Genomic DNA, 26242 nt, shown 5'->3' on the forward strand with positions numbered 1-26242 from the left:
ACAGCACAGGAACTTTGTCCTATATTTTACTTTATAATGCTTATTTTAACTAACATTCAATATGCACTTGTCTTTGCACCGTCTCTCTATTTCTCCTTCCCTCCCCCTCTCACTTTAATGCTCTCCACCCTGCAGGCGTTTGGCATCTGACACCCAGCTCCAGCTGAATACTCAGGGTGTCCGGGGCAATGAGTGCTTAAAATGCTCTCACAGCTCTCATTCAGACTAAGTATGAAAAATCCTAGATAATATAGATGATATGCTTAATCTCTTCCTGGATGAATCTGAATTGATTTTGGTCATTTTTGCTACCTTTATTAATGAATTATTTTATTTTTCTTAGTTGAAGGAAATATACATGTACAGTATAGGTAAAGCTAGGTAAAAAGGAGTGAGTGGCTGGCCCATCACTTTCCAGGGCAGAAGATATGATAAAAGGCAAAAAGAAGCTCAGAGCCCAGAATGGACTGGCAAATACACTCACTCGTAACAGTACAAACAAACAAACCAACAATGTGGCACTTCTAACCAGATCTGATGCTCCTAATCGGTAAGATATAGTCTTGGTTATATCGTCTTAACATGAGTTTGTAATGGATTGGAATTTGGTGGGCACATTAATAGAAATAAAAAGTTTAGAGTGTTAAACCAAATCAAATAACATTTGAGTGAAAGACTGAATAATGTTATGTGAACATTTGTGTGTTCAGCTGTGTATTATAATTTCACTAACAATTTAACAATACAAGTCTTTGAGATGTTTTGTCATGTTTGGATTATTATTATTATTATTATTATTATTATTATTATTATTATGTATTTTAATTTGTTGTTAATATTGTCTATGGTTGCATTTAGCATAATTCTCTGAATATCTATTAATAGCTGTGCCTTTATCACATGTTCTACCAAGGTTGTGTATGCATTCATAAATTAGTATAAGATGTAAGTTTTATGCAAGCATATTATTAAACATTTAAGTATGTTTAGTATGATACTTTAGAGAGACTATAGAAACAGCGGACAGATAGCAGTCTCAGTATTTTAGTAGGCTTCTCTGGCAAAGCTATATTGTTAATTAAGGGACAAAATTAGCATCGCACTGAATGCTTCTTTGATTAAATATTTTGCTGAGTCAAAGAGGAAATAAAGAGAAGGATCATTTTAACTTAATTTTTTCTTTGGGGACCACAGTTACTATAGACTTTATGACAACAAAAAAACACTGATTTGTACAGACACTGTGCACATTTTATGTCTCAGACACTTTTGGTGAAAGAAGTGGAAGAAACACAGTCTAAACTTATGTCTATTGAATGATTATAATATATAATAATATAAATAAAATGTATTAATTATAAATTTTTACTAGATTTTGTCTAGATCTTTGTGTCACATTACAAAATTTTTTTTTTCATTTTTAATATCTTCATGACTGATAATTATTCTAATTTAAACTAAATGCCAGCCTTGACATTACACTGTCAACAGTATTAATCTCACTTGTACTGAGAGAGACACTGACTTATACATAAGCAATAATATAGTGTATTCAGCTGTTAGACTTAAAACATTTTTTAATGAAACAGATTAAAAACTTTTAAATTGTATGTTAAGGAGAAGAGGAATATTGTTCTGGTAGCTGAATGGTGCAGCTTCTGCCATTTCATGATGTAGATAAAAAGGCTTTGCTTTCCTCTCTTTCTTCTTTCTGCCTCAGTCGGTAACCACTATTACATGAGCCACTGCTGCTGTAAATCTGTAAAATTTTAGATATATCAAAGGACACATTTCAGGTTTCACATTTTGTTTACATTTACATTTACGGCATTTGGAACATGCCAAAGCCAAGCACAATGTCCAGTGACAAAAGCCGTTATAAATAATATATAATCCGACCTGTGATGTAAGTGGCATAATGTTTATATTAAATATGGTTGGTTGTAGTTTTAAAAGAATCAGTACAATGCATTCTGCTCATTTCATTTTTGGCATTTGTGGTTTGCTTAAAATGGCTTTTTTTGGGGGGGGGGGGGGGGGGGATGTTCACATTAGCATTCTCTATATACTTTAGGAACTAAAATTTCCGTACATTTTTTGCCAGACAAGTAAATTATAATTACAAAGTTTCAAATTATTGATTGCAAAGTCTGTTTTTGAAATCTACATTTTCTTGTACTGATAACAACACAATATTATTGTGCTTTTATAATTGTCCATCTCTTGACATGCTATAATGCGTTGGTGCTGACTTAAAATACACCCATGAGGTAAAAGGCCAGTCATGTCAAGCTAAGCATAAACTCAATAAAAGTGTAACACACACCCAACATTCAGGCCATGAGTTAGAGGGCAGATGAAATTTAAGCATGTTGAAATGCCAGGAACATATGACCTCCATGATCATAAAATATATCCGCCATATTTTTTGTTGCCTGATATGTATTTTATAGTTTTGTGTCTCTCTCTCTCTCTCTCTCTCTCTCTCTCTCTCTCTCTCTCTCTCTCTCTCTCTCTCTCTCTCTCTCTCTCTCTTTCTGTGTGTGTGTGTGTGTGTGTGTGTGTGTGTGTGTGTGTGTGTGTGTGTGTGTGTTTGTTTATGTAAAAGAATCTCCAAGCAGTCTGCTTATATTGTCAAGATACCTGCCTGTGTTGAGAATGATATCCTGATTTATGAGCCCATGATACCAATTAATCTATCTTTAATCTATCCAAATTAGGCCATGGTATCATTATATGTTTCTTTGAATGGTTCCTAATGTTAAAGAAAATACATCCCAATATCTCATAGTACTGCTAAAGTGAATAAATATGAGGTAGGTTTTCCACTCAAGATCCATGAGACAAGCTCAGCATTTCTTCCCAGACAGAGGTATATGTGTTAATTGCAGTCTGGCTGTGTTACTTCATATCTAAATTGAATTTAGATTTTCAAAGTTCCAATAATAGCAGGTGTTGTATATCTAAGTATATCTTGCAGCCCTGAGGCACTTTATACAGATTCTAAATAGCTAAGTATATTGAAATTTTTACATTTTTATTAAGTTACTCTTATGTTGTATATGATATATTCTTATTTCAAATTCTAACAAATGATCAGCAAGAATGTGTCAGTGCTTTGGGTGACCTTCACTCTTTATGAGTCTTACCATGACCTCAGATGGCTGGATATCTATATATGGGAGCCATCAAACCATTTACAAGTTTACCCTGTTTGCGTGGTTGTGTATGGACATAAACTGTGTGCCTCTGTGTGTGTGTGTGTGTGTGTGTGTGTGTGTGTGTGTGTGTGTGTGTGTGTGTGTGTGTGTGTGTGTGTGTGTGTGTGTGTGACATACGGTTCAGTACAGTGACCCATACTCAGAATTCGTTCTCTACATTTAACCCATCCAAAGTGCACACACACAGCAGTGAACACACACACACACACCGTGAACACACACCCGGAGCAGTGGGCAGCCATTTATTCTGCGGCGCCCGGGGAGCAGTTGGGGGGTTCAGTGACTTGCTCAAGGGCACCTCAGTCGTGGCCGGCCCGAGACTCGAACCCACAACAGGAGTCAAACAGGAGTCAAACTCTCTAACCTTTAGGCCACTACTTCACTAATGTAGTGTGTTGGCCAGGTAGCACATTGAGTGTGTGTGTGTGTGTGTGTGTGTGTGTGTGTGTGTGTGTGTGTGTGTGTGTGTGTGTGTGTGTGTGTGTGTGTGTGTGTGTGTTTGGTTGGGAAAATTAATTATGGGGGAAAATGTACAGTACATATTTACCACTTATTTGTCACAAATCAAACTCTTTTTAAATGCAAAAGAAATTTGTGATATGTCTTTTTTAATAGGTGCTTCTGCATTGCATACACAGAGAAAAAATACCTGACATAATGCCACATGTGTAATTTGTTTTAATTTATTCATGCAACCAACAGGAAAATGCATGTGATTTAAGAAATGTAAAATTTTCTTTTGATTTCAATAACATACTTCTACTAAAGACACCTCTAGTATTCAAAACCTAAATTATAATACTTCTAATTTTAATATATCTTTAATGTGAAAGTCTACAACACAACAAATCAATAGTTTCATGTAATATTTGAGTATTTACTTCATATTCATGTCATTCATTACCGTATTTGTGATGTAGCCAAGCAGTATGTCAGTACAGAGTGGTAAAGATTATATTTGATCTTGTACTGGCCTATCTTTTTATTTTACATGTATAACAACACCTTTATACATCATTAAGACTAGGGTGCAAACTGCTGTGGTTTGAGCTGAGTATCCAATGACTGTCATGTCAGCAGGGCTTTACATGTAGCAAAAGATTGAGGTGGCTCAGACAGAGGTGCTGAGTTCTGTGCTTTCCCATTAAATCCTAGGGTACATTTGCTTTTATTATGTCTGATTATCTGTCTGCCTAACCGGCCACAGGAGACCAAAAACATTTGTTCTTAGCTGGTTCTGCCAAACAGACAGGCTGACAGACAGAGACAAATGGCAAGTGGTGTCATGCTACTTCCACAACATGCAGCGCAGTAGACAAGTTGACAAATGTGCAGTGAGTGAGAGAGGTAGGTGATAAAATTATAGAATGTTTGATGACTATAATATATGCAAAATACTCTTGCAACTGCCAAATCTCACTCTGTCACTGGGGCCTACCTGCGGTTTACTGATAGATGTTCTTGGCCTCTTGATTATAGTCTTTCACTATGCAGGCCTTGGATGTTCACCATGGCAAGTCATTCAAAGAATATGTACAAACATGTAGGAGATAAGATGATGGAGTTGTAGAGATATTATTCTTCTAGTGCAGAGTAATTAGAACTTAGTTTGGATGGATAAATATTTGAGTAAGCTCCTGACCATTCATTTCATATGCCAGCCAATATCTTAGTCCTTATGTGTAACCTCACCGGCAGTCACATGACTTGGCTCAGTCAGTTATTGGTCTTATCAGCAAAATCCTATTTTAAAAAGTTGATAGGGTTTGAGTAGTGGCATTGTTTCAGTCTGATTTATAGTTAGTTTATTAGTTATCCAGCTGTATAGTATAGTATCTTGTAGTCAGATCTTGACACTATCAAATTATTACCCAGAGAGGTGGATGCAGTCTCAGATGAAACCTGACAGTCTGCATTTGATTTAATAATAATTCAATATGAAATAATGTTTTGTTTTTAATCATGAGATCGATGTACAGTATGTGTCCCAGTTTGCTTTATATAAAATATACTATTTTACAGCTGTCTAGAAGCAAGAAAGGTTGCTACTATCCATAGCTTTAGATAGATAGTGAAAGCTAAAAAGCTAGAATGCTGATGTTAGAAAGGTTGGAAAATGGCTAAATAATAATAATAATAATAATAATAATAATAATAATAATAATAATAATAATAATAATAATAATAATATAATAATGCCTTTTTGAATAGGGATATAAACCTTAAACACGGTTTAATTAATTATGACTTTGGGGGAATATTTGTGCCAATATTTAGATGGGAATTAATAGGAATGCGATTCTGCACAAACCAAACGCAGACATACTCACTGCCAGTGACGCCTGGCAGATTTCACTGGTTAGACATGTAAATGCTGCCATCTAGTGGATATTCCGAGTAAGGACAAGCACACTTGTGCCGCATTACACGCCGCATATGTAAATTATTCTCGTATTACCGCACAGACTAGAGTGTAATATTCTGCTTATAGAACAGTGATTTGCCAACAATTACGTGTTTAGTTTATTACTGAATGATTCTTCAAGCTTTTTAACATTTTATAGTTAGATTTAATGTTGTGAGACACATCCGCGAGACAAGATAGTTCCTTCTCTCACTTACATTATATCGTCGATATAAATTCTTCACCACCCTTTACAACTTATAACCGGGACTCATTCCATACATGCAAGAATGTCTTTGCTAAAAAATGTTTATAAAAAGCCGTTTATTGTTAGTCTTATATTATTTGGAGTGTCTGTGTACGTCAAGTCCCTGTGTACGTAGCGTAGCTGTTCCTATAGAAACATGGCGCATTAATATTACGCAACCGTTCCGTTACATTCGGAAATACTTGTGCGCTTACACAAAATACATTATGCACAATATAGCGTTAACCGTATGCGTAAAGCCGTATGCATTAACAAATAAAAGCTTAGAAACTTTAATATGGTGGATACTTTTCGAATAGGACGCATTTATATAACATACACGTTTAGTAACGAAGGCGTAGCTACCTCTACTTCCTTCTATGTATCTGTGATCGATTGAGATGGTCTGGTCTGCAGCGCTACCCTGATTTCTTCTCGCTGTGACCGGATAGAGAGGAAAGGAGCGTGTGGCTGAATAATCCCTGCGTTCAAGAAATGTCGCTTTCCATCGACTTAGATTTGCGGGGAAAAAACAGGTCGTAAACACGAGGTATGTCTCATAGAAAAACGCGGCTAATGTTGGCCGTTAGATGTTATATAAACATCTGGTATCTATTACACGGCCTGAGTAGGCCAAACAGACTGAGGCCTGTCAACCGTTTAGCCTTTTTTACATATTATATGATCCACGGCTGTGTGTCTGGTGCAATAAATGACCAACTTATGGACAAAAAACAACCCGAATCTGAATTAGTGTCGTCCGGGATTTTTGTATACGTGTTAAACCTGTCAGCTTTGTTGTTTTTAAGACGCAAAAAAGCTAATGCTAACACTAGCCTCGTGATTACGCAGGTTTTCTCTTTATAACGTTTCAGTTCATAACACGGTGATTAAAAACCTCCGTGTTGATTAACTTGTAGTTGTTGAGTGTTTAGTGGGATGTGAAGTGAAGTAAACAAACACGAGTGTGTTCAGACTTCAGTCTCTCAGTAAACTGACACCTTTATATTTCATTTACATTCAACACTGTGGCATGAAAACAAACACCCAAAGTGCGTTAACTTTAAATCCAGCCCACAATGCCTAGTGTTTTCTACTTCAAATTGATATTCAATGTGTTTTGAGGTTTTTACTGAGTTTCCCTTTCTTTGTTTTGTTATAATGCAGGTTTTTGTTTGAATAAAAATGATCAGTATTTTTTCCTCCAAATCCCATTTTTATCTATACGATAATATGTCCATAGCAGTAAATTGCAATATTGAACTATAATCTGTTGTTCTTTGTAAGATTGAAATGCAATTTATAAACTGTGACTTTTTTTTTTTTGTTCGCTTGCTCAGGTTACGATTCTGTCTGTCCATGAAGCCTTGGGCACTCTTCATGAGTTTAGCCCTGATTTCCCGAAATTATTTTGTCTAATTTTTCCTGGCCTGGCCACTAAAATTAAAACAATCTTGATGATTTCTTTTGGAGAACCATATAAAATGGCTGCTTTGTTGTACTATATCTCCAGTTCTCTTAACTTTTCAGACAATCCTTACCGCTTCCATCTTTTCAACCAATATTTCCTCCAGATTTTCTTATTTCTGTCCCATACTTTCATATACAATACTGACAGTCAATGGGACAAATGTTTAAGAACAATCGCATTCAGTTTTTATGGGTTTGTGAGAGGGATTTGGGGATCAGGTGTGAAGCATTGTGTACTATGTGACCCTCTTCTGCGAGTGATTGGTGGTTAGAGGGGTCTGCACGTTACACAAACACCCGATCACAAGTGATTAACGCTGTGTAGCATGAAAGAGTCAGCACAGTTTGAAAGTTCACATGCAGACACTTTTTGCACAATTTTTATTGTATTATAGGCTTTATTTAAAAGGTGCTTTTACTTTCATGGCCATCAGTTTATGCACAATTATAACAACAATAAAAGCCTTTTGTTTTTTGTTCTTGCAAATATATTGCAAATCTAAAATTTAGATAATTATTCAGACCCATTATTCAGTACTTTGTAGAAGCACCTTTTTCATCAATTACACCTTTGTCTTCTTGGGTTAGTCTCTACATGCTTTGCATACCTGGATTTGGACAGTTTCTCCAATTTTACCTGGATGATCCTCTGAAACTCAACCAAATTGGATGGGGGAACCATCTGTGACGTGCCAACTTTTCTTCTGAGATGAGGTTCAAGTCTGAACTTTAGCCTTAACCACTCATGGATATTCAGAGACACTTCAGTCCTGAAGCCACTACAGCATTGTCCTGGCTGTATGCTTCAGGTTGGACCCTGTATTTTGCTGTATTCACCCTACCCTTGAATACAGTCTCTTTTTCTGGGCCACTTAGATGCACCCTCACTTGGTTTTTGCCAGACAGTGTGTGTGTGTGTGTGTCCCATTAAACCAGATAACCTTTTCCCTTCATGTTCCAGGAAACCTTTAAGTGCCATGTCATATACATTTTACTCAGGAATGCCATTTTCTTGCCACTCTTCCATGAAGGCTCGATTGGGAGAATTTCTGAGAGGTTGTCCTTTAATACAGGTTCTGCTATATTATTGGAGGACATCTGAAGCTCTGTTAGATCAGCCATCATTCACGTCCCTGACCAATGCGCTTCTAGCCTGGTTACTGGGTTTGGCTCTAGAGAAGACTGCTGGTGGTTACAGACATCTTCGAGTTTACAATGAATGAGCCCATTGTGCAAAGTTTGAAATGGTTTTAAACCTTCGCCGATACCTTTCTCTTCACAATTTGTGCAATGATGTCTAAAAAGAGTTCCTTAGACATCCTAACTTGGTTTTCGGTCTGACATGTATGGTGTCCATAGGGCATTATACATACAGATATGTGACTTTCAAAAGCCCAGTCAATTGAAGCTTCCAGATGTGGACTGCAGTAAAGTCATCGTTGGACAGCTCAAGATAATGAAAGCAAACAGGATGCACCTGAACTCAATTAGGAGTGCCTTAGACAAGGGCCTTAATAGTTATTAGAAACCTATTTAGTTTTTCATTTGTAATATCATTATGGTTTATTAGATTCAATTATTTTTATACATTAATGGCCAATGAAGTTTAATCCATTTTAAATGTACCTATAATACAATAAAGCATGCACTTTGTGAAGAGTCTGAATGCTGATTCCAGTGAAAATAACTGTAGTGTTTTTGTTTGTTTGTTTGTTTTTTACCCTGGTTCTTGTAAACCATGGGTGAGTGCAGTAAACTGAGGTAAGTCTGAATAATGTGGAGCCTGAGGTATATGTTATAAAAGGGAACTGATGAACAGACCTGTTGGTTGTACATTATTATGAATTATGAAACCTTAGAAATGGAATTTTATTTTTCCCAAAGCAGTAAATAACACATTTCACTTAAATTAGACTTTGCTGTCATTTTATGTCTAGCCCTGATATTAAACATTGACCATTCCAGTCCTAAATTATGTTGCATCATTTTGATTTGCTAGATCACGTGTGTTAAATATAGATCCGAGTTAAACAATGTTTCTCATGAGTGATGAAAGATATATAAATTGCATTTTTAAGAAGATTTAACTTTCAATCATATGGGCCTTTTGTATTGTTTTTCCCCCCTCAGTCATATTTTTGTCTTAAATAGAACAGTGGGTATTTCTGATTAAACTGGTTTTAGAGTTTATTTGCAAGTACACCTAACTATCACACCTTATTGGCAGTTGTCTCCTGAAATGTTCGTTCTTCCTAGGGGTGTAATGATGCAGCATATCTCTTTATTTAATTTATAGTAAGCACTCTAAATTCAATACACCTGCGATGAAACGTAATTCTCCAACACACAGCAATTTTCATGACCTAATGCACTACCATACTAGCTAGTATTGGCTTAAGAAAAGTATCAGTGTTCCATTTAGTAACAAGCAGGATCCAGAAAATCCTCCCAGATCTTTAAGGTCTGGTGTATGGGAGCAGTTCAGCTTTTCAGATGTTGTTGACTGTAACGCAATCGTATACAAAGCACTAAAAAAGCTTTAAAATATGTTTATTTATTTAAAAGATAATGCAAACATATGGCTAATACGCTATGTGCACATATACGTTCAATAGACAAAGGTTTGGAGTGTTACAGCATCATGCATAATTTGCATAGAATTGAGAATCTCAATTTGGATGTTAATTGTTGCTTGTTGCACACTTGTATAGAAAATGTATAATCATCTGTCACTTTGTTGCTTCAGCTACATATTCCCCTTTCATTCATGTAATTATGTTTGCTGTTTTTCCTGTTCACTAAATGACCACTAACAGTGTACATCTATATTCTGGATACGATAGAAAGACAAATCTTAAATATGTGAGAGAGAAATGGGGGTGGGGTCGGGTCAGGGATTACAACCTTCTTTCCGTCACGCTTTCTGGAGTTGAAAACGGCAAGCCAGTAACCCTGTCTGTGTTTTTTCCCTCAACTTTTTCAGCTTTGCATTGTTCTTGGAAAGTTGTGTGCCCCCTGTTACAAATTCCCTGAGCAACTTTGGGAGTCTGCCTTTGTTTGGCCTTGTCTCCCTCCAGTTGGCCCATATAAAGGCTCAGTTGGCACTGCACCAGCTGAATGTGATTACTGCCAGAAACTTCACTTCTCATTTTACTGCTTTACCTGCTCTGACCTTTCTTGACTTGATCAAGGTTGCTATGTCCCATCCCATGTACAATCCCCGTGGGGGGCCATTCTCCAGTGGCCAGAGGCCCAGTGCAGCGGGGCAGTATGGTGTTGGGTCACAGTCTGGCCTGGACTTGGCAGGAGCTCGCCTTACGCCTGACTCCATGTCTAGTACTCGTGGGGGAATGACAACAAACCAGCAGATGTCATTTCCACTGAGTCAGCGTCAGCCACAGATTTCACACAGCCTTGATACATCTATAGATATGAACATTCGTGGAGCTCTTGAGGAAGTGCGTCTTGTCACCCAAATGATTCACCAGCCGAGAACAGTAGATCCCCGCCTGAAGAAAGATGTCAGAGATAAAGTGCTTCCTCCAGGAGGTGGTGGTTATGCAGCAGCCAGTGTTTCAGGAAGATCTGATGATGTGGACTGGACTGGTTACCAGGCTCCAAGCAAACTTTTTTCTCCACCAAGTATAGGCCATTCCTCAAATTCTTCACAGAGGTTTCAGTCTTCGGGTTTTGGCAGCAGTGCAGGACAGAGTGGTTTGGATAGCCAATCTCCTTCAGAACATCACCCTGCACGTTACACTCCAGAGAGTGCCAGCAGCATATTAGCAAACTTTGGACTCTCAAGTGAGGACCTAGAGCTTCTTAGCCACTACCCTGATGATCAATTGACTCCAGACAACCTGCCTTTTATTTTGCGAGACATCCGCATGCGCAAGGCCACAAGGAACATCGCTGAACGTGAAAGAAGATCATCTGATCTTCTGGTCTCTGATGCACGACAGGGCCAAGTTATTGATTATGGACATGCTAGGAAATATGATTTTCCTGAGGAACAAGCAGACAAATATGCACATGACCACCTTACTAAAGAATCAGTCAAGTATGGGAGGGAAGTCACGAGTTCCACCTTCGGTAATGCTGAAAAAAGTAAGCGTCCGCAGCAAAACATGGCTACCCCTGGTCTTGCACAAGCTTCAATTATGGTTTCAAAGCTTCAGCAACCTCCAGTGATGGCTCCAAGACCCACGTCGCAAAGCCTAGACCTCCAAGGTGCCAAGGCAATACCAAGGAGGCTGTCTACTTCCACGGCTGTACCATCGCCCATCAGTCGTCCACCACAGATTCTGTCCGCTGTTGCTGGTTCTCTAACTTCTATGGTCCCGATGATCTCTGGAAGTTCATTTGCATTTGCTCCACCTCTTGTCCCAACTTCAGCTGCAAAGAGGTTACCAACTCCGACCATGATGAATGATTATTCAGCTGCTAGCCCAAGAATCTTTCCCCATACATGCTCTCTATGTAACGTAGAATGTGTCCAGACTAAGGTGAGTATTTTCAATTTTTGTACCGTTTCATTTTTGAAGGATTTCTATTAAATTTATTGTATAAATTCTGGTTTGTCTGAAGTGACTCATTGTTTTTGAGTGTCTTGTATCACAGTGAGCCCAGTGTAGTAATAAAAGAATGATAATGTACTGTACCTAGTTAACTGTCTCCTAACTGGGAGCATGTTAAAAGAATTGCTGTGATGATGCTATTACAAAACTTGAAAGAAACTTAGAAGAGGTCAACGATTGTGTTGAAATCCTATTTTTAATGTGTAACAAAGAAATTGAAGATACTGTTTGTGAGTTACTATGCTACGGTTCTTTGGAAAGTGGACTGCTTCATACTTCCTGAAGATGTCTATGGGTCCCTGAAAGCATAAAGTGTGCTGGAACAGTCTGATCAGAAGCCTGGGTTTCAGACTGAATCTGATTTGATGATGAACATGCAAACATCATGATGACCTGTGAGAAGATATCTCGAAGGACATTTTTTTTTTTTTTTTACTTTTTATAACTTCTTTTTCTATGCTTTTTAATAAGCTCTCTGCCTATGCGAATTTGGGACTTTCAGAAAATGTTATGAAACATGCTTTGGACTTTCATCTTAGATATTTTTATTTTTAAAGGTGATAATTCAGATGAGTTTTTGTTTAAATGTATATTGTAATATATGATTGATAACTGCTTGTTTATCATTCTATTGTATTAGATGTTTAAGATTGATACATTATTTATATATATATATATATATTTTTTTTTTAAATAATATCCTTCTTTTAATGGCATATTTTTTTCAAAACTTTAAGCAGCAAACTAGGGTTATGCAGTGTATATTGAAGTATACCTTTTTTAATGACAGGATTGGATTGAACATCAGAACACATCTCTTCACATTGAGAGTTGTAGACGTCTCAGAAAACAGTACGTTTTAAATTTATTTATTTAAAAGTTTTTTTAAATTGCATCAGCATTTAGTTGAAGATATGCTTATTTTCTTTTTTTTTTATTTATAGATATCCAGATTGGAATGCAGAGACTGTTTCCCTTACAAGGTATATTGTTTTTTTACTATGAACCTTTGAGCCATAGTTTTGTGTAACTTGTAGGACTAAGTCAAAGTTGTAACCTCTTAGTCTAAACCCTGAATTGTCCACATTTACTGTTCCAGAACTCCTAGCCCCAAGCACCACCATGGTTCATCTAGTCATCGTCAACGGTCTTGTTCCCGCTCGCGGTCCAGAAGCCCTCGGAGGTACCGCCGCACACGTTCTCGAAGCCGGTCTCGATCACCCCACAGGAAAAGTCGTGGCTCACCCTCATACCGCCGGAGGTCTCGCAGCCCTCCACGCCGGAGGTCTCGCAGCCCTCCACGCCAGCGCTCTCGCAGCCCTCCACGCCAGCGCTCTCGCAGCCCTCCACGCCAGCGCTCTCGCAGCCCTCAACGCCGGAGGTCTCGTAGCCCTCCACGCCAGCGGTCTCGTAGCCCACCACACCAACGATCAAGGTCACCAGGCTACAGCAGCAGTAGGCGCTCTCCTCCACGGAGTTTTCGCAGAATAAGCCCCCGAAGGAGCAGTCCTTCTCGCTTGCATAGATCAAGCAGCAGTGAAAGACTAGCAAAAAGACTTCTGGAGTCTTCAGGTAAAATCAGGAAGTACAGTCTCTTCACATGAAGTAATTGTGTAAAAAATAAATAAACAAATGAAATTATTATTTTATGATTACAAAATGTTAATCACATTTTCTCCACATTTCTCCCTTCTATAACAGAATTATCTTCAGTGTCTGACAGTAGTGCTCTTAAGGCAATGGTGGAATCATTGGCCCCTGCACTGTTAGCTGAGCTAGACAAGAAGCGGAACAGTTCCTTGTCATCTTCAGTAAAGAGTGGTAGAAAGCGATCATCATCTCCTCCTTCTAAAAGAAGTGAATCCTCCAAGTCAAGCAGCTTCAAGGTAGTCAATGACAATATATGATTATTTGATATGAATTTGATATTCATTATACTGTTTATAACAAAATCTTTTTTTTTCAATGAATGCTTTCCTTTATTTAATGGCTTTTTATTGTATATCAGCTGCTGTGATGAGAAAAATATTAGCTAGTTGGTATGATGCCTTTGCCTTTTTTGTTTAATATTTACTAATCTTACTAAGCATGCAGTTATGGAGTTGAAGGACTAGCAGTGGTAAATTCATAATTTAAGGTACGTGTGTCAATTACAAGGCCCGCAGCCCGCCACGACTTTTAATTAGGCCCGCCAACAAATTCTGGTCATCATTGTAATGTGGTCCGTGCTCTGTTTAAATATACACCTGTGACAATTACAACATTGAGACGCAGGTGGCGCTGCCGCTCTTCACTCAACCCAGAGAATAAGCGAATAACTGTAAACAACATAAATGCTATCTGAGGTGGGCCAGGTGACTAGCACAATGTCTAAAAAAAGAAAAGTGGACAGTGAATATCGGCAATTCCAACCAAGATGGGAAACAGAGTATTTATTCTATAAGCCAGTGTGTCTCATATGTCAAGTGGCACTCGCAGTTTTTAAAGAGTGTAATATTAGGAGGCATTTTGAAACAAAACATGATTAGTATGTGGAAGCATGGATATATCCCACCTCACAGACCAGTATCTGGTCTCCGTAATGAAAGTGGCTATGGCAAAGGACATTAGTCCTAAAATAGATGAGATTGTTTCTAGGAAAAGATGCAGGGTGTCTGGTAAGAGTTAAAAATGAATAATTTCTTATGTTTGGCATTTACTGTAAACCCACATAAAATACCCTTTGTTGCCATGTGGTAGTTATATCTATCATTTGTTGATCAAAAAGTTTTCTGAAATTCAAATTGTTTTAAGCTACTGATTTTAAATAAGCTACTGTTTCAAAGTACTGTTTTAAAGTACTGTTTTACTGTCTTAAAGTAGGCTACTGATGTACTGATTTATGCAGTTATGCTGATCAGAGACCTTATTTCTTGTTTTGATGAAGCCTGTGTTGTGACACAGATGTTGTCTAAATGTGTTCCAAATCTAAATTAAATATAAAACCTTTTTTAATCAATACGGTTTAATGAAAGTTGAGTTTTTTAATACAGGCACTAATACACTATTGCTTTAATAAATAAAAAATTCTCTAAATATATGTCTGGCCCCTGATTTTATTCACAACCTTCAGCATGACCCTTACAGAGTTTGGATTTGACACCCCTGATTTAAGGTGTCATTATTGGTTTTATTGTAAACTTTTTCAGTATTTCATCATTTTTGGCAGTGATTTGAATGTGGAAAGTTTGAAGGTATGTCGTCAACACTGGTTCTACTGCTGTCTGACCTGCTCCTAAAATGCACAAGTGTCACACGTATCAGTTAAAAAAAAAGTGTGTGTGTACAGTGTATGTGTATATATATATATATATATATATATATATATATATATATATATATATATATATATATATATATATATGTGGCCAGAAAACAATCATGAATTTATTTTTTACATTTCCTTATAGTTTTTAGTTACACCACTGGCATCTCGAACACAGAACATTTCGGTAACATTTTTAGATGACTGTGGCTTGCATCAAGTAAATATTTTATCCTGCGTTTCAGACCAGGGTTAAGCCAACTGCAGTAGAAAACAGAATGCACGTACTTACAGCATGGAGCTATTGTGTGTGTGTGAAAGATCTATCAATTTCACTGTTTTTGTGTTTTTAGAGTGTGAAGCCTAAGAAGCCTGCCGGTCCTGGAACATCCTGTCTGCTAAGATTAAAGGGTATTCCTTTTGGGACTACACGCCAAGAGCTAGTTGCTGCTGTTGAGCCATTTGGGGCAATTCACACCGCCATTCTCCTTAAAGCCATCTCTGAGGTATTGTGAATTGTGTTTGTAGTGTTTTTTATTTTATTGATATGTGGTTTTCTGTGTTAAGTTTTAATGTCAGGTGTTTATTAAATGTTTTCAGTTATGCTCAGCATTAAAACATTAACATAGATTTTCAACTGCCGGACATATTTTCTAGATCATGTAGAAGGTATCCAACACTCTTGTTTAAGTGAGTCTCTGTAGACTGGGTTCTTGTATGGACAAATTTTTACCATAAGACTTGGTTGATAATATTTATGTAACTGTAGGCTTTGTAATCTTTTGTAATTAGTTGGCTTAAATAAAAACTGCATTACTCTTGCCAGTCTTTGTTAATAAACCTTCTCCATATTAGGCCTCAGTGTGTATGGAAAGGGAGGAAGATGCCAAAGCTTTGGCCAGCTGTAAAGACCTGAAGCTGCGTGGGAAGCTTATTGAAATCTGCATGGAGAAGGTATTGTCTAAGCGGTCATTATTAGGCCCCATGCATTTTAAAAAAGATGAGCTTTCATACAAAGTTTGTTTTGTGTATAGGAGGCCAAGGTTGAACTAAGGTGTTCTGAACATGAGAAGATGCCTATTGTTAAGAAGTAAGTTTTAACTTAAATCTGTGATGAAGTAGATTTACAGAGGATGCACTGCAAATTAAAATGCTATGGTCTAACTTAATTGCACACCACAGAAAGGAGTTCCAACATGGCACAAACAAGATGTCCCAATCAGCAAAAGGCAAAGTGCCTAAAACAGCACAAACCACTAAAACTAAAAGTGGTCCTAAGGGAGCGCAAACAGTTAAAGCTAAAGATCTATCCAAGATGCCACCAGCAGCTAAAGCTGTAAAGTATGTTCCTAAGGTGTCGCAAGTGACTAAACTTAAGGAGGTTCCTAAGTCGCACATGGCTAAAGGGAAACAGAATTTCAAGATCAAGCCTTCAACAAAAGGCCCAGGTGAGCTTCAGTAACTGTTAGCATCTTAAATTTCTTTCTGCTACTGTGTGAGAGAGAGAGAGAGAGAGAGAGAGAGAGAGAGAGAGAGAGAGAGAGATATTTTATTTTATTATTTTATTTTTTTATGTAGGAGGAACTCCAGTTAAAAAGATTGTAAAGAAGGTATGGCATTTTACTTTCTAAAGTTTTCTTCTTGCCTTTGTTTGCAGTAAGCAGTTTTCACCAGTGCTTACTAATTGACTATTGAATAAGCTATTGTAATTTGTAATGGTCAATCCTGATACTGTGAATCAAATGTAAATAATTAGAAATCAATAGTGATAAGTAATAAATGATTACAACTAATAATTTGGTCTTAAATTAAAACTCTCTAATGTGTCTTACATCTACAGGAGGTCCAATGGAGGAGAAATATAGTTGAGATAACTGGTCTTCCAGAGGAAGGAATTACTGAAGAGGATCTCACAAATCTTGCTAGTCCCCATGGTTTAATGTTAAAACCTGTCATTGCTATCAGCCAGCACAAGGTACACATACCTTTCAGACCACCAGTGTACATGGGCAGTATTAACAATGATCTAATAAAGATTTTCAGAGATATAATTTTCTGATAATTAAATATGTTCTTTATTTAGGCATATCTGGAAATGCCTAATACAATGGCAGCCGAGGCACTGGTTAAGGCATATGCAGAGACTCCAGCAAAACTACAGGAGAAAGAGATAAAAATTACAATGATGAACAAACCTGTTGATCTTCATAATACTGTAAGCACATAACCAAAGCATTGGTTTATTTGTTGAATAAATATTTTAAACTGTGTGTGGGGAAGAATGATTTATTGAAATATGATTAGCTTTATATCAGAAAATAAATTTGTGTTTCTTCTTTGTCCAGGAATCAGTATTCAGAGTTCTGCTGGGATTGGATATGTTGTCTGTAAGTAAACCAGCAATCCCTTTTTTCCTGTGTAGCTTTTCTCATTACCCTTTCTTTTGAATGCATTCAGACAGCTTATGTTTACACATTGTACTTTGTATGTTTCCATTTCTGTTGTTGTTAATGCACAATTGTACAGTACTACTAAAGTTTAAATTAAGTGGTTTTTGTTTTTTTGTTTGTTTGCATTTCCATAGCCCAGTGATCTTGCATCGCTTCCTGAGCGTCTCCTCTCTGTCAATAACGTACCATATAAGGTTGGAGCAATCACTGAAATACACAACCTCATCAAACGTTTTGGTTCCTATAAGCAGTCTCTGGCCCTCAATGGAAGGGTAAGTATATAATGCAGAACAATTGCTGCATCTCATTTTGGCCTGCTTATACCATGCACAAAAAGTTTGTAGTCTTTTTTGAAGAAAAAGTTAAAAATTTGAGTGTGTAGCAAAGGGGTATGTTGGTACTGAGACGTACTAAAGCAAGATAAGGAAGAGAGCATTATTGCCTAGGTACACACTCTTTCACTGTAAACAAGCACCTTGCTGAATTTCAACTTGTTTATTCATTATTATTACATACACATTTTCAAAATACAGTATAATTTACCATTCCCTTAACTCCACATTTCATTTACATTTCTCTAAAATGTTGTGAAGCAAATGCAAGACTCCTCCTTCAAAACGCCTTCAAATGTAGTTTTTGGCAATATTAGCTGAAAAGGGTGACCGGATCGACATTTCAGAAATCTACCAGAAATACTAGACCATACATGTACCTTTGGGATACTTATTTCAACATACTACGATTTTGAATAACATTTTAAATCACTCAAGGTGTGGGTTATATTAGGCAATATAAGCTTCGGTTTTTCAGGTTAATGTGTTGGAAGCAGGAAAAATTGGCAAGTGCAAAGATTTGAGTGACTTTGACAATGACCAGAGCATCATAGCTTGATGACTAGTTCAGAGCATCTCCAAAATGGGTCTTGTGGGGTGTTTCTGGTATGCAATGGATAGTATACCGGTGAACCAGTAACAGGGTGGTGAATGCCCAAAGCTTGCTGGTGCACACGGGGTGCGAAAGATGGCCCCGCTGGTTTGATCCAACAGAAGGGCTAATGCTGGCTCTAGTATAAATGTTTTTTTCATATGTGCATTGCATTGTGAACATGACAAGTTCAAGATATTGAATTGGCTTCCAAATTCCCCAGATCCCAATCAACTATCGGTAGGTTTTTCTGGACAAATAAGTCCAACCAATGGAGGCTCCATCTCGAAACCTGCAGGCCATAAAAAATTCTGGTGCTGTCTTTGTGCCAGATGCCAAAGCCCTTCAGAGTTCTTGTGTAGTTCCTGTTTCAAAATATCAGAGCACTGGTGGCAAAGGGGGGCAGGTGCTTTTTAACTATATAAACAATATTAAGCAGGTGCTTTTTAATGTTCTGGCTGATCAGTGTATATTGCAGTTCTTGTGGTCATTGTATATTTCCACGAAACTTCCAATCAGTAAGGGCAGTGAATAATATCACAGGGCTAGGAAACTGTCATATATTTTTGTTTTGTTTTTACTTTTAGATCATTTTTGAAATGGATACCACTGATGTTGCCAGGTCGGTTTATAGACGGTTCCAAAAGTTTCCATGCATCATACAGAATAATCCGCTCCAGTTCAGGCTTGCTAAAATGCCTAGGGCTCCTGAACAGGTATTGTTGGATTTAAATTCAAAATTGTCTGTTATTAGTTGTAATTATATTATGTTGTTCAGTGGATAATTTGTGTGAAATTCACTTGTTTGACCTACAGGTTAAAAAGAAACCTGATGCCAAAGGGTAAGTGAATGAACACCATGTTTACTACCTCTTTTTATGGTTTTTTAAAAGTTGTTCTTTTTGAATGTCTAAAATAATACACTGTTCATCATAAGTAAATTTGTTAAACAGAGTGTCTATATAAATAAGACTGTCTGTCTTCCACTTAGGTTTAATAAACGGGTTGCTAAAACTCTGAGCAAAAATGCAGTTACTCCTGGAACTCCCTCAAGTACTTTAGGCACACAACATGTTGCCACTGTCGGTGTTAAATCAAAGACGGGTCTTAAAAAATGCGCTGGAAATGATGAAAAAGAGACTGAAAACGAAGCAAAGATTGAGCCAGACACTAGAGCTACATCCACTAGTGCTACATCGACTAATGAAATAGCAATTGCAATGCAGGGCCCTGTGGAAGAATGCAGCTTATCTAGCAAAACAATTCCAAGTGACTCTAATGAATCTCAAATGGACACCCCACATAAAGAAACTGTTTTAATTGAAAGCTGTGAATCCAAAATAGGCATATTTAAGCAAGAACATAAATTTGACCCCCAAATGGAAAACGTTACCTTGGTGAAGATCAAAGAACAAGAGTCAGGACATAGTGATGTGCTTCCAATCACTGAAGAAGTACCATTTTCTATGGACACAACAGAGCATGCTGACCACTTACAGACTGAAGCAAGAGAGCATGCTGAAAACCTAACCGAAACAACTGAGAATTCTGAAAACCTAAAAATGGAAACGGAGCATGCTGAAAACCTAACTGAGAATTCTGAAAACCTAAAAATGGAAACGGAGCATGCTGAAAACCTAAAAATGGAAAGGGAGCATGCTGAAAACTTACTCACTGAAACAACTGAGAATGTTGAAAACCTAAAAATGGAAATGGAACATACTGAAAACTCACAAATAAAAACAACTGAGCAGACTGAAAAATCAAAAATGAACACAAATGAGCAGATTGAAGATGTACCAGTTAGCATAAATGAGCATTCTGAAAAATTAAAAACTGACTTAGCTGAGCAGGCTGAAAATGACTCTGAGGATACAACAAAACCTGCAGAAGAATCATCTTTGGAGGGATATTTTAAATCAAGACCAAAATGTGCTTCACAGGCTATGGATCAGGTACAAGTTGAAGATAAACTAGCAGATGACACTGATGATCAGTTGCAATCAATAGTGGACACTAAGACAGCAGCGCTTACTAGTATTGATAGTGAAGTAAGCACTGTGGAACCTGTTGGTTTGGAAAATGAGCCACAGCAGACCTTCAAAAAGGAGTCCATCCAGTATAGTGAGGACAAAGAGGTCAATATAAATCCTATAACCCAGAATGAGGTTCAACTTAAGGATGACCTGAAGGTGCATGAACCAGTTAAAACTGATAGCCCACTACAGTCTTCTGACCAAAGCCAGGCTGAAAATGTTACAAGTCTGCAAGGGTCTCTTCCAGTTGATGAAGTGACACTGGACTTTCCACCAGTTACACCAGAGATTTTGAAGGCTCTTGAAGCCGCAGTCCATCAGTGCCGTCTACAGTCCTCCATGAAACGTGCTGAAGAGCAAGCCACTCGAAAAACTGAAACGGAGAAGAATTCAACAGAGAAAAATGTTCCACATGTTGACAGGAAAGTAACTAAAACTGACAGGCAAAAAAATCAAGAAAGGGGAAGGAAACCCCAGAGTTCTAGAATTACTAGGAGCCAAAGTAAAAGAGCTGAGTCACCAGAAAGGGAGCTTTCTTCCAGACATAGAGTCAAGGGTGGTCCAAAAGAAGGGTCTCCTGCCACTAGTAATGAAGGATCTTCAAGTACTGCATCTCGAAAGACCAGACTTGAGAGCAGCACAGTTTTAAGGCAGTCAAGGGAGCGTGAGGAAGAAGGCTACAAGGTAAGAAAGTATTTATATGTTTGGTCAGAAATCTATTTCAGATACAAAATTTAAGTATTTTTTAGAGTAGTTGGTGACTTTGGATTTGTTTTACTTGTTTCTTTCTACATAGACCCGTAGTGGCAGCAGAAGTACACATTCTTCAAGGAGTGATTCAAAAACAAAGAGACCTGGAAAGGTGGTTTTGAATATCTGCATGTTTGTCCTTCCATTTATCTACATACATGGATTTAATGCTTATTATTACTGTTTTTTAATGTTGTTGTTTTTTTTATATATTTCTGTTTAATAAAAAAATGTTTTAGTCAAAAGAAGAGGAGATGCAAGCCTTTGAGGAACCTTTTCCCTTCAACCTAGATGAGTTTGTAACTGTGGATGAGGTAGGAGAGGAAGCAGAGGAGCACACTCCTCCAGCTAGCTCAGGACACTCTAAGTTGGAGGATGACCCCAAGTCCACCATGACAAAATCAGTACCTAAAAGGAAATCCAGTGCTAATGCTAGTTCGGAAAAGTTTAAGAAACCGCCGACTTTAGCCATACCTAAGTCCAAACCATCTGCAGATATTGAGGCAGAGGATCAGGCAGCTACAGACACAATGGAAAAAATACTTGTAAAGTCTGAGCCAATCAAAGGAGAGAAAGAGGCAGAAAAGCTGGAAGGAATTGCAATTAGTAGTGATGTCCAAGAGGAAAAAATAGAAAAGGAAGCAGCATTAACACCAAAACAACTAGAATCTGAGATTAAAGACACGTTCATTGCTACGGCGAATTCTGAGAAGCCCTCCTTCAATGAAGAGCCACCAAATAAAGAGACCTCTCATTTGTCTGGTCCCAACCAAATAGATTCATCTGCCCTTGCAGTAAAGCAGCCCATTCCAGTGTCTGAGCTAGAGAAACAGGAATCGCCTGCAGAGCACCAACCTGAGAGGTCAGACGCTGAACTTAAAAAGATGGAGAACAAGGATCTTCTACCCCAAGATATTCTGGTAACTCTCGATGAGGTGGGAGGTGAAGATGGAGATTTTGCTGATGAGGAAGAGCTTCTGAAACTCCAGGCTGGAGAGAATCCTGAGGCATTATTAACTGTTGATGAGGTGGGAGGTGATGAAGCAGATGCTGAGGAGGAACAATTGCAGAAAGTTCTGCAGGGACTGGTCACTCTTGATGAAATTGTTGAAGATGAGGATGATGCAGGCTCTTTTAACCCTGAGGTTAGTATTTTTCCAGTACTTAGTCTCTTGTTTTAGTTGCTATGTGGACATCTATTTGACATGATTTAATGCTTATAGCGTGAAATTTGTTTACTCTCTACAGACTCTTGTTACACTCGATGAGGCGAGAGGTGATGAAGAAATGGAGGAAAGTGAGCAGGCTAAAATCAATCATGCCAGGGGTGAAGTTGATAAATCAACCCAGCCTGAGGTGCTTGTGGAATCATCTTTCTTAGAGGAGGATGTTTGTGATCTAGAAGCACTACGCAGGATGAATTTTGTGACCGTGGATGAAGTGGGTGAGGAAGAGGAAGAAAAGCAAGAGCAGATGGTGGAAGAGAAGGTGGAAGAGGAGAAACCTATCACCAGGAGAAGTGGAAGGGCTAAGAAGAGGGCTCGACAGACACCAGGTCATTGCTTACTCAGCATTTAAGAGCTTTTTATCGGTTTCTTAAAAATGTTACAAAATTAGGAAGGTTATTAAAACAATATAAAATGCTTATTGTCTTTTCATTAAGTAACTGTCAATAAATGCATAGCTATTTCACACAATATCCACTGGTTTTGTCTGCAGTGAGGAAGTCTACCCGGGGGAAGAGGGGAAGATCTAGTAACCAGGTAGAGGAACTCCCTGAGAACATCCCTCCAGAGGAAACAGCTTCCATCGATAATGTGCCTCCTTTAGTTACAAAGGCAGTAGAAATAAGCATCAAACCAGAAGACAAACCAGAAGACAAACCAGAAGACAAACCAGAAGACAAACCAGAAGACAAACCAGAAGAAGCAAAGGTTCTAGTAGAAGAGGTGGCAACTTCAGCCTCAACAAACACACAGAGTCCTGGAACAGAGGAAGAGAAGCCTAATATAAGCAAACAGGTAGATGAAGTCACAGTCAAGGAGAGTACTGCTGCTGAAGATACAACTGAAAAAAAAGCACTAATAAAAGGTATTGAGAAATATTTCATTGATGCAGTGGTACTTTTTAAAGTCAGCATTTGATCTGACATTTTAATCCTAATCTTTCTCACAGATGTATAAACGGTGCACTAGTTTCTTTTTTCTTCTTTTTCTTTTTTTACATCATGTGCATTTTTTCAGTTTTAGAGGACTCTAAACGAAAGCGTGAGGAAGAGCTGAGTCAGGAGCCAAAACCTAAGAAGCCTTGCACTCAGCCCTTTATAACTGATGACTTCACTCTTCCCCCTTTCACCCCAGATAACCCCATCGGTAAGTTGCTACTACTATAAAATTGCAACCATGATGTGTTTGTGTTATAGAGATAATAAGTTAGGAGTTAAGGTGTTTATCTAAAATAAACAACACTTGATAACGAAAAGGAATAATCAGACCTGAAAAGAAATAATCAGAGTAAGTATAAGAAAAGGGAGCTGTTGTAGAAAAGGTAGGCATACAGTCTGAATTGCTTAGGACAGGTCTCCCTTTTCCCTGCTGGTCTTTAACAGATTTGAACATTGTGCTTTTGTGTGGACTTTCCAGGTGTGGACTTTGTGGTTCCCAAGACTGGTTTCTTCTGTAAACTCTGCTCTTTGTTTTATGGTAATGAGGAAACCGCAAAGAGAACCCACTGCAGCAGTTTACGGCATTACCAAAACATGCAGGTAAGCCATTGCACTAGATCTTGCCGTCTGTTACGTTTACTGAAGTGCAAAATTATGAAAAACAAATTATTCTAAGACTATAATTTGCAAATATCAGCAATGACATGAGCATCATAGGACATTTAGCCAGTATATGTACATTCATGGGGAAAAATAAAGTACACCCTCCTTCATGTCTGTGTTGATTTATCAGGGGTTAAATAATAATTGTCTTCACCAGCTTGTATAAATAATCACCTCAGGTGACAACAAAAAACACAACGTGTGTGTTGCCTCGTTTTCGAGAATTTTTTGCACACTCTTCTTTAGGTCATTGATATTTAAGGCTGTTTATGCATAGCTGCTTCTTCTCATAGTGCTTCTTTACTGGTGAGCATGGAGTCATGATGCAAGCACCAATTTTGGCCAGCTATGCTTTTCTGTTTTAACAGATCACACAGCAGTCCAATCAAAAATGCACAAAATTAACCTTGTGGAAAGGCCAGTACAATGAATGGAAAAAAACCCCAATAAATTTCCAGTTAATATTTGCATTTAGGTTGAGCTCTTAATTTGTGTACAATGGCCTTCTGAGCCAATATAAAGAACTGGTTGAATATTTCTGTGTCAAACAGTTTGATCAATAATTAAAATGCAGGATAAAATGTCATTATTTTTTTTTTCCAGATTGTACTGTATACTGCTCAATTATATTTTTTGTGTGTTGAAAGAATTTTTTCATTCTGTTTGAACAGAAAATAGGAGTAAATGTGTTAAAGGTGCCCTTCCACACACAACCGTTTTTACTTGTATTTTTTGATATGTGTTAGATCCATATGTGTTTGTGTTGTGTCGGGATTGTGAAAATGAACTTCAACCTCCCCTGTCAGTTCTAGCCACTTAAAAGAAATAAGCAGAGAAATCAGGTTAGTTAGAAAAGCTGCCCAGAGTGACGTAGAAATGATCGAGCTCATTACTATTCATGAGCTCTCCCACTTGAGACCGTGCCCACAGAATTCATGTAGCTCAGTGAGTTTCCTATACAGCAAGAATGGCTGAACGTCGATATACCTGAAGAAGCCATTCTGCCACAATTCCAGGTGATTGTAAACAAATTTCCTCTAGCCTAGGTTACTTACAGTATTGCGCTGGGTGAATGAATAGTCATGCTCTCATATCCTAGCGGTTAGCCAATCAGAGCCAAGCAGCATAGCTCATTGAATATTAACGAGAACTGGCACAAATCGAGCTGAGTCTTAAGGCAGGCTTTCTATACCACACTAGAATGGCTTGAAACAAGGTAAACAAGACAACAAAAAAATGTTAGAGTCCATGGTAAACGTCAGACATTACCATAAAAGTAATGAAATATGTGTGGCAGGGCATCTTTAAGGCCAGCTGTATAGTTAAAATTTACTACGTTATATACTTGCATATTTTTTTATATTTTGTGGCATCGGACCAAACTGCAGATTGGACATGCACTTATAATCAAACATTTCTGGTAGTTTTTCCACTGTTACTCAATTAATAACTGTTGCTCTGTACATATGGTACAAATCTTATGTGCCTAGGTTTCTGATTATGATGCTGTTATTTACATTCATGAAATTAATAGTTTGCTGTTTTGTTTTGCCTCTTGCAGAAATACTATGAAAAACTCAAAGCTCAGAGTGGCAGCTCAACTCAGACACCATCCACTCAAAATTCTTCATTTGATTAAATAGATCTTTATTTTTCTTTTTTGTTCATTCTGGTAAATGGGTCCAGTATTATGTTGTTAAAGCTTGAAGATTTTTGTTTGCTGACTACTTGCATCCATGCTGAAAGCTGAATTCAAAGGCTTTCAGAAATTTGTTAATTCATTTAGATGTTACATGGAAATAAACATGTTTTAATAAATGACTACGGTATGTTTTATTTTCATTATTTCAATTAATTCACTCTTTGTAAATAAATATAGTAAATAGATGTGGGATGTGGTAGCTCAGTGGTTAAGGTGTTGGAATACTGACTGAAAGGTCACAGGTTAGAATCCCAGGTTCACCAAGCTGCCACTGCTGGTCCCCTGAGCAAGGCCCTTAACCCTCAATTGCTCAGTTGTATAACTTGAAAT

The 26242-nt window shown here is 37.8% G+C and overlaps 1 protein-coding gene across 3 annotated transcripts; it reads left to right on the plus strand.

The window, feature by feature from the left end:
* Positions 1-413: 413 nt before the first annotated feature.
* znf638 (zinc finger protein 638) lies at positions 414-26031 on the plus strand. Of its 3 annotated transcripts, XM_047810134.1 has the most exons (26): positions 414-550; positions 10326-11847; positions 12710-12771; positions 12864-12902; positions 13019-13491; positions 13621-13805; positions 15577-15729; positions 16079-16177; positions 16258-16313; positions 16406-16671; positions 16802-16833; positions 17064-17198; positions 17307-17438; positions 17569-17610; positions 17808-17945; positions 19185-19313; positions 19414-19439; positions 19589-20210; positions 20241-21317; positions 21430-21495; positions 21623-22528; positions 22632-22938; positions 23103-23474; positions 23627-23755; positions 24026-24147; positions 25772-26031. In XM_047810134.1, the coding sequence occupies exons 1-26, from the start codon at positions 429-431 to the stop codon at positions 25847-25849; spliced, it is 7290 nt and encodes a 2429-aa protein (XP_047666090.1). In that variant the 5' UTR covers positions 414-428; the 3' UTR covers positions 25850-26031. The 3 variants fall into 3 exon arrangements, with proteins under 3 accessions (XP_047666090.1, XP_047666089.1, XP_047666092.1); XM_047810133.1 differs by having other exon boundaries at positions 19589-21317; XM_047810136.1 differs by lacking the exon at positions 414-550 and adding an exon at positions 5931-6422 and having other exon boundaries at positions 19589-21317.
* The last annotated feature ends 211 nt before the right edge of the window (positions 26032-26242 follow it).

The sequence above is a fragment of the Tachysurus fulvidraco genome, chromosome 1 (genome assembly GCF_022655615.1).
Source record: "Tachysurus fulvidraco isolate hzauxx_2018 chromosome 1, HZAU_PFXX_2.0, whole genome shotgun sequence".
Lineage (NCBI taxonomy): Eukaryota > Metazoa > Chordata > Actinopteri > Siluriformes > Bagridae > Tachysurus > Tachysurus fulvidraco.